Below are 9,195 nucleotides of genomic sequence, written 5' to 3' on the forward strand. Positions count from 1 at the left end.
GCAGGAACTTATAAAGAGCAGATAATGAGGGTCAACAGGTGAACAATGATTAATAAACACAGGTGAATGAACTAAATGATGATTAACTGAACAGAACAGGGAAAACTAAGTTTTGTTACAACTATATACATATATATATGTATGTATATGTATGTATGTATTTACATTATATATAGCTATATATATATATATATATATATATATATATAGTAGGCTATATTACATAAATATATTGTAATATTATATAATGTTGTGTTCTGTCAGGCCCACTGAAGGCTGGTCAGTAGGTCACGCATGTGCTGATGGCTCTGAAGTAAACTAACCCTGGAACATAACCTGCTCCGGAGCAGGTTATCTTCAGAGAGCAAGTTACTATGGTTACTTACATACCCTGAAAGTATCCTCTGATTTTGGAACCGAAAGCAGATCCATGCCAGATCCATGCCAAAGGAAATTTGCTGACTGGCAACGGTTTCAAAATCTGTTTTGATTTGTATAATTTAAGTTTTTTCATGTGATAAAATTTATTTATTTATTTTTTATTTTTTTTACATTTCGTGGTTAGAACATAGGCTAATGCATGCAATAGAGGGTTAAGAAATGATACAGCAGCCTGTAGACTCGGCAGCGACAGGAAACGACAACGAACACTTCCGCTGAGTTACTATGACAACAGCGGGCGTCCTAGTCCTCAGACTTGAGTTGTGTTTCCTGCAGTTTCCGAGCGACTGGAAGAGCAATAAACAGCAGCACGCATGGATTCGCTTCTGAAGCTGAGAGTCGAAAACAAAAAGAGGAACGTGTTTGTGACGCAGATCGAAGAGCACAGGTACAGCTGTCGCTACATCGTGTTTATGAGCTCCTTCACTCTCACTGATGCTTGTTGTTCTCTGCTGTTTTCCTCAATGACAGAGAGAAGATCGATGAGCAGCTAAAGCACATCCCTGTGATCACAGAGGTGAGGCAATCAGCTGAGCTGTAGATCAGGTGTGTGTGCGCGTCTCAGGTGTGTGTGTGTGTGTGTGTGTGTCTGTCTGTCTCAGGTGTGTGTCAAGTGTGTGTGTGTGCGTGTGCGTGTGTCAGGTGTGTGTGTCTCAGGTGTGTGTGTGCGTTTATGTGGTTTATGAGGGCACAAATTTGTATAATGACATGGGTATGACAGAGGTATTACAATATGAAGGTGGTTTATGAGGACACTGCCTATGTCCCCGTAATTCAAAAGGCTTAAAAAAGCATACTATATAGTGTGTTTTTTTGAAAATCTAAAAATGCACAAAGTCTCCTGTGAGGGCTAAGTTTAGGTGTAGGGTTGGTGTAGGGCAATAGCACACACAGTTTGTTCAGTATAAAAACCATTACGCCTATGGAAAGTCCCCATAAACCACAAAAACCAACATGTGTGTGTGTGTGTCTGTCTCAGGTGTGTGTCAAGTGTGTGTGTGTGTGTGCGTGTGCGTGTGTCAGGTGTGTGTGTCTCTCAGGTGTGTGAGTCCTTATCCATCTTAAAGAATTGGCTAAAAACACATCTCTTCCATCTTTATTTGACCCTCTAACTCTAGCACCCTCTATTCTAACTCTATTTTATCTGTTTGTTTTCTCTTTTTATTTAAAAAAAAAATCACTTTACCCTTTAGGAATTGCACTCTATTTGTTTTCTAACTGCTTGTTTTCTTTAAAAAAAAGGCCTGTAACGCTAGCTATCCTTATTATTTTTATATTCTATTTTTATCTTTTTATTATATAATTATATTTTTTAAAAACCTTGCTATGTGTACTGTGTTAAGCTAACTGAGACGTGTCACAGCACTTGCATATCATGGCTCTTTAGTTGGTTTTGATTGCTTCTATTGTCCTGATCTGTAAGTGGCTAAGTGAGCAGATGTATTGTGAATGCTAGTCCTCCACCGGGATTCTGGCGAGCGGCGTGCACACGCTGCAGACCACACTAGTGCTGCAGAAGCACAGCGAGGTGGAGGCGCTGGAGGAACGGCTGAAGGAGACACGGCGGGAGGTGCAGGGGAGCATGAGGATCCTCCAGCGGAGACGAGCCCAGCTCCAGCAGAGACAGACGGAGGTGAAGACCACAGCACACTACACTCAGAGCATCAGCTGCTGCTCTCACAACCAAACACAGTGTAACAGAATTACCTCATTTAATTACAAAAATGTAGCTGTAATCTGTTACAGTTACTGAGAGGAAAACATGTAATTAGATTAGTTACTTATGAAAATTATCACGATTACAAAGGGGGTTACATCTAAATATTGTCAAACACACCCTCAAATACAAATTTAATTTCTTTAATAAATTGCACTGACTGCTCTAAAATATGAGACAATGAGGCCTCATTTATAAAACTCTCTGTAGATTTCATCCTAAAAGTGTGTGTACACAAAAGCAAGGTTTTGCGTACACACAAAAGGTTTCAGATTTATAAAAGAATGCGTATGCCAGAACATGCACAAACATTAAAAAGGGGAAGATTGTGTGCGCCTGCATCTCCACCCCATCTCATCCCAGAAATCACCATATATGGAGCTTACAACGTCTAGTTTTACTATGCATCACCTCATCTGCATATAATTTCCATGCATGTTCCCATCCACCTAACACATGTTTAACACCATCAAAGAGAGTACAGAATGGCTTCAGTCTGCTTTCTTTGCCATGACTTCGATAATAAAGGAGGTTTTGTCACCATATATGGTTCATTGGAGGTGTTTCTGAATGCAAAGGACACTCATGTCCTGAGACTCGTTTCACTGAACGCTTGTGCTAAACACTGATCATACGACATATACTACACTGATATACAAACAACGAAAGAAGGAATAAAACATTGCAATGATTGTTTTTCACTGCAGCCTACAGAAGTATTAACCACTATAATAACATCTTCACATTATTTTATATGACCCATGTATATATTACAGTACAAAGGGGTTCAACAGACATAAACGTTTGTGAATCCCTGCACTCAGTGATCTCTCACACTTATATGATCCATCAACAATGTGTTATGAGTGCTGAAATTATTCCTATCACAGACGAAACACAGGGCAGCAAAATTTGAGAAGTTTGTGGAGGAGAACGAGGTGAAACGCCGGCGTGCGCTGAAGAAGTTCCAGATGGAGAGACAGCAGAATGAAGTGAAGGAAAAGGAGAAAGAAGAACTCTCCAAACAACTCCAGGATTTACAAGCCAGGTAACTGTCTCAGACTGTTTACAGACTCCTGCTATTATGAGTACAGAACAAAATCCACACATAAACCAAAGTTATTCCCATTCCAAAGTGTTATAGTTCAGATGTGTATTACTCCATTCACCAGGCGCCTGTATTTACAAGAGCGAGTGAACAAATACAAGAAATTTGAGGAGTTCCTGATGAAGACTCTGGATTTACTTCCAGACAGTAAGAGCATCTGAACACAGTGCCTCTTCAGGACTTTTCTCTGGAGTCTCAGTGTCTCATGTGTTGTAGAGTATCTGGGCTACGGGACAGACCTGGTGACACCGATCATCAGACGCTACGAGACGCTGACTGTCAGCCGACAGGACCTCCTGCAGCAGTTATCCCGCCTGACGGAGCAGATGAAGTGCAGCCAGAGCCGCCTGGAGACCCGCAGACAGCAGCACAGCACCTTCAAACTGGTGCGTGATCAGTGATGAGAATACAGAGACGTTCAGACTGAAGTGTTGTTGACGTGTTTCTGTTGTTAAGGCAGATGACAAACCAGGAGCTGTCGGAGCGGCAGATGCAGCTGGATCAACTGAAGGAGAAGAACAAACAGCTGGAGATGATGCTCCACATGCACCTGGGCCAGTCCAGAGACCAGGTGTGCTGGAAACCCTCACCTGAGTCTGTTTCTTCATCAGGGCCCGTATTCAAAAAACATTTAATCTCACCACTAAACGTTCTCCTAAATAGCAGTAAAAGAGTTTTCTCTTAAAACCTATTCACAAAGCTGCTGAGCCAAACTTTTACTAAGGAATAGAGAGAAATGTTAAACTCAGATTAAGGGGGCGGGGTTTACCTCGTTGCCATGGAGGATGTCATCAAGGTTATTAACTATGCACACAGTGATTGGCTGATAGATCAGAGAGTTATTCATATAAATATTGTAGAGTGCCATATTATGTTGCCATATTCAAATAAATGTTTAAAAATAAAAATGTTAATTGACACATTCAAATAAAGATTTTAAAATGCAGGATAAGTGTCAATTAAACAAGTATATGTTCAGATAATTGTCAACCTCAACCTTACATGTGTGTTTCTCATAATTAGTGAATATGCATATAAACAGCCTTTTAATTAACAGAGTAGAATAAACACTGCTGATAGTAAGATATGCAAATGTAAAAGAAAACCAAACTGGACACAAGAATGTTACTTCTTGTCCAGCTGGTTAATGAAAACAAGGATATAAATCAAAGGAAAATCTGGAGTTGGGGTAACCTCCAAAACCAAAGGTGATACTTTATAAAAGCTCATTATCGTCAAATGTTTCTAAAATTACCTTCTGAGGCAGATTCCCAGCAACAGCTACTTTAGCTGTTGCTGGCAATCTTCACTGCTCCTAACCGTTCACAGATTTAGGAGCTAGTTTTAGTGGTAAAATACTCTTAGATCAAAAAATTAGGACTGACACACGCATTATTTTTAAGATTTTCTCTTAAATCGGCAAGTTATGAGCTACTTTAAGCCTGAAAATGTTTTGTGAACACGGGCCCAGATTTGTAGAAATGTGTTATTGCATCAGTGTCTCAGAAATGGATGCTCTGCAGTGAATGGGTGCCATCAGAATGAGAGTCCAAACAGCTGATAAAAACTTCACAATAATCCACAAGTAATCCACACCACTCCAGTACATCAGTTAACATCTGTAGAAGACAAAAGATGAAACAAATCCACCATTAAGGTGTTTTAACATGCAAACTGAATCAAGAATAAATCCAACTCTGTTTATTCTGTTCTGGCAGGCTGAATGCTGGAGATCTAGTTCTAGTTCAAATTTTCGTCTTGAGTAACAGGTTTAACAGCATGTTGTCAGAGTCTGAATCACATCCACTTTCTGTGAATCAAAACAGCAGAACGAATGAAACGAGTTGTTTACTTGCCACTAGTCATTAATCAGGGATGGTTGAGTCTTCTTTTCTGTTGATCCTGTGGTCTGTGTTTGGTAGGTGAAGGAGCTCGGGAACATCTTGATCGCAGTGAAGAGCGTTGCGGAGCAGTGTCACCTGGGTCACTACGGAGCTCTGGACCTCATGGACACACACACCATGATGGACATGATAAAGGTGATTGATTAGAGTTGTCCTGCAGCACATGATCAGAAACTCAGTCAAGAACTTCTCTGTCTTCAAAGGAATTCATGGTGGAGAAAGCAGACCTGGAGAGGAGAGCCATGAGACTGATGGACAGCAGCATTGCGACGGTCAAGAGAACAACACAGAAGAAGAGCAGGAGCGGAGCGCTGACCGCTCTCCAGACGCGTCCATAGATCTCCAGCAGTACACACACATTCAGCTCATTAAATCTGCTCACACTAATGCTTCTGATCACACACACTCAACTCATCAGAAGTGCTCTGGATGAATGAATAAGAGTTAAACATTAAAGAGTTCATCAAACACTCCTGTTCAAATGTTTTTATTCTTCAACATAAAAAAATAACTGGCTTATCAGTCACCCTATAAAATCATTTCAATAAGATTTAATAAAGACAGTGTGATGTTTCATTTGAATCACTCTGAAGCTCATTTCTACAAGTTCACTTTATTTTTTCACTTTAGAACGTATCAATGCAACAGTAAAGTTCTCTAGTTCATTATAAATAATCAGGTCTGTGTTTGCACTAAATTTTTAATGGCAATCATTTACAGGTGAACTGTGTGCTGATAATAGAAAGCACTATAGATAAGTCACTGACATGATAGAAAACTGACAGAGCGATATCACTAGATGTGCCATAAACCAGCGTTTCCCAGCCCCGTTCCTGGAGATACTCCAGGAGCACAGGCGATAAGATCAGATCTGAGGATCAGCGTTGAGAAACACTGCCTGCTTTCTGTCACAATCCTTTAAACGTCCCACCCAAAGCAAAGCCGCATTTCATCAATGCATTTAAACAGTAACGAAAGGCTGCGGTCAGCACTGGAGTGTGTCGGGCTCAGGCTCGGCCGGGGCGAGGGGCAGCTGCAGTTTCCCTATCTGCGTGGGGTATTTTGGTCTTCATTTGCGCTGTGACAGACGTGTATAAAAGCATGTTCATATCGTGGCTGGTGTTTTAACATCATGTCATCTTCCTCTGCTATTTTCATGACGAGGAACAAGTTAAAATAGTATTAAAGAGCCATTTAAAAACATAAATCAGGTTTTTAAAGTGTGTTTCAGATAAAAACACTTTGCGGTATAATCTAATTCCCTAAGAGAACCTAACCAGCACAACTGACTAGAATACAGGACGAGGAGCTTATCCCCAGATCTTCATTTGAACTTGTGTGAGATTCTGGAATATCCTATTCAGCATTCTGTGTATTTATATGATCTGATCCCAGAGATTACTGAAATACAGACGTGATTTCCTCCAGTGAGGTTCACTTTATACAGTTTGTTCACACCAAGAACGATAACCATAAAAATAACTCTATCAGCATCCACACCAGCAGACAAGAGGCTCTATTTACTATAATTGCACTGCAGTTTTATCCTGTCACTTTAAATGCAGGAGCTCTGGATTCTGATTGGCTCTCAGCGAAGGACAAACTAACGCTCAGTGATGTGTCTATCGTTAGAGCTGTGCTGTTATGGTTATGGTTATTGTTGTGATGGTACCTTGATGGTGCTCATGCAGTGGCTCTGCACGGGGAGCACAGGCAGGGCCTCGCTCTTTCGGCACGGGCGGTGTGTCCGCTGCGGTGGACATATATCTCAGATGTGCGAGGAACCTGGAGCCCAGACAGAGACACATTCACATTTAGTCATTTGGCAGACGCTTTTATCCAAAGCCACTTACAAATGAGGGCAATAGAAGCAATCAAAATCAACAAAAGAGCAATGATATGCAACTTTTTTTTTTACATATGTATATATAACACTCATCTATCCATCTATCTATCTATCTATCTATCTATCTATCTATCTATCTACAGTAGGGCAAATAAGTATTTGATACACTGCCGATTTTTCAAGTTTTCCCACTTACAAAGAATGGAGAGATCTGTAATTTTCATCGTAGGCACACCTCAACTGTGAGAGACAGAATATTTAAAAAAAAATCCAGAAAATCACATTGTATGATTTTTGAATAATTAATTTCCATTTTATTGCATTAAATAAATATTTGATCACCTACCAACCAGCAAGAATTCTGGCTCTCACAGGCCTGTTAGGTTGTCTTTAAGAAGCCCTCCTATCCTCCACTCAATACCTGGAGTGTGCTTTTGTCCTTCACAGAACTTCACAGAGTCTTTTCCATATGCACCAAAAATCTTCTTAAATGTACTTATGAACAACTAATGATTTCAAACTGCACCTGTTTGAACTCATTACCTGTATAAAAGACACCTGTTCACACACTCAATCAATCAGACTCCAACCTCTCCACTATGGGCAAGACCAAAGAGCTGTCTAAGGACACTAGGGACAAAATTGTAGACCTGCACAAGGCTGGGATGGGCTACAGGACAATAGGCAAACAGCTTGGTGAGAAGGCAACAACTGTTGCTGCAATTATTAGAAAATGGAAGAAATTCAAGATGACTGGTCAAGCTCCCTCCTACTGGGGCTCCATGCAAGATCTCGCCTCATGGAGTATGAATGTTCCTGAGAAAGGTGAGGGATCAGCCTAGAACACGGGAGGACCTGGTCAATGACCTGAAGAGAGCTGGGACCATAGTCTCGACGGTTACCATTAGTAACACACAGCGTCATGGATTAAAATCCTGCAGCGCGCGCAAGGTCCCCCTGCTCAAGCCAGCACATGTCCAGGCCCATCTGAAGTTTGCCAAAGACCATCTGGATGATCCAGAGGAGGCATGGGAGAAGGTCATGTGGTCACATGAGACCAAAATAGAACTTTTTGGTATAAACTCCACAAGCCATGTTTGGAGGAACGAGGATGAGTACAATCCCAAGAACACCATCCCAACCGTGAAGCATGGGGGTGGAAACATCATGCAAAAGGGGACAGGAGGACTGCACCGTATTGAGGGGAGGATGGATGGGGCCATGTATCGCGAGATTTTGGGCAACAACCTCCTTCCCTCAGTGAAAGCATTGAAGATAGGTCGTGGCTGGGTCTTCCAGCATGACAATGACCCCAAACACACAGCAAGGGCAACTAAGGAGTGGCTCCGTAAGAAGCATTTCAAGGTCCTGGAGTGGCCTAGCCAGTCTCCAGACCTGAACCCAATAGAAAATCTATGGAGGGAGCTGAAACTCTGTGTTGCCCAGCGACAGCCCTAAAACCAGAAAGATCTGGAGAAGACCTGTATGGAGGAGTGGGCCAAAATCCCTGCTGCAGTGTGTGCAAACCTGGTCAAGAACTACAGGAAACGTCTGACCTCTGTAATTGTAAACCGGTTTCTGTACCAAATATTAAGTTCTATTTTTCTATTGTATCAAATACTTATTTCATGCAATAAAATGGAAATTAATTATTCAAAAATCATACAATGTCATTTTCTGGATTTAATTTTTTTAAATTATTCTCTCACAGTTGAGGTGTACCTACGATGAAAATTACAGATCTCTCCATTCTTTGCCGATTTTTCAAGTTTTCCCACTTACAGCGTATCAAATACTTATTTGCCCTACTGTATAATATATATATATATATATATATATATTAGGGGTGTAACGATATGCATATTCGTATTCAACCGTTTGGTACGAGGCTTTCGGTTCGGTAGGCATTACAAACCGAACGATTCGTTGGACTAATCCTATTACGTTTGGAAAATAAAAGAGCTTAAAGTGTGTGAAATATAATGTTCTCAGTGGCACTGCGCTCAACGACACAATACGTTTTTCTTTCTTTTTTTTTCAGTATGTACGGGCCACAAGAGGAATATAATGAAATAAATAATAAATGAAAACAGCTATAGGCTATAGTTATCAGCATATGCTGAAGTAGATTTGTCTCTCGTCATCTCTGAGAGAATAAGCGGCGTCAGATGCAGAAAGC

General features: G+C 40.9%; 1 protein-coding gene across 1 annotated transcript; it reads left to right on the top strand.

Moving 5' to 3' along the window:
* The first annotated feature begins 658 nt into the window (after positions 1-658).
* On the top strand, positions 659-5,635 carry ccdc197 (coiled-coil domain containing 197). The gene is made up of 9 exons (XM_079443874.1): positions 659-829; positions 913-958; positions 1,898-2,074; positions 3,049-3,206; positions 3,331-3,413; positions 3,483-3,652; positions 3,727-3,837; positions 5,189-5,305; positions 5,374-5,635. The coding sequence occupies exons 1-9, from the start codon at positions 756-758 to the stop codon at positions 5,506-5,508; spliced, it is 1,071 nt and encodes a 356-aa protein (XP_079300000.1). The 5' UTR covers positions 659-755; the 3' UTR covers positions 5,509-5,635.
* Positions 5,636-9,195: the final 3,560 nt, after the last annotated feature.

This window comes from Barbus barbus (assembly GCF_936440315.1).
Source record: "Barbus barbus genome assembly, chromosome: 20".
In the NCBI taxonomy this organism is placed as follows: Eukaryota; Metazoa; Chordata; class Actinopteri; order Cypriniformes; family Cyprinidae; genus Barbus; species Barbus barbus.

Bases quoted from the DNA above. Each gene is read 5' to 3' on its own strand.
- ccdc197 (XM_079443874.1), top strand. From the start codon at position 756: ATGGATTCGCTTCTGAAGCTGAGAGTCGAAAACAAAAAGAGGAACGTG. The intron at 3,653-3,726 runs GTGCGTGATCAG...TTGTTAAGGCAG, and splicing joins AGCACAGCACCTTCAAACTG to ATGACAAACCAGGAGCTGTC. The intron at 3,838-5,188 runs GTGTGCTGGAAA...TGTGTTTGGTAG, and splicing joins TGGGCCAGTCCAGAGACCAG to GTGAAGGAGCTCGGGAACAT.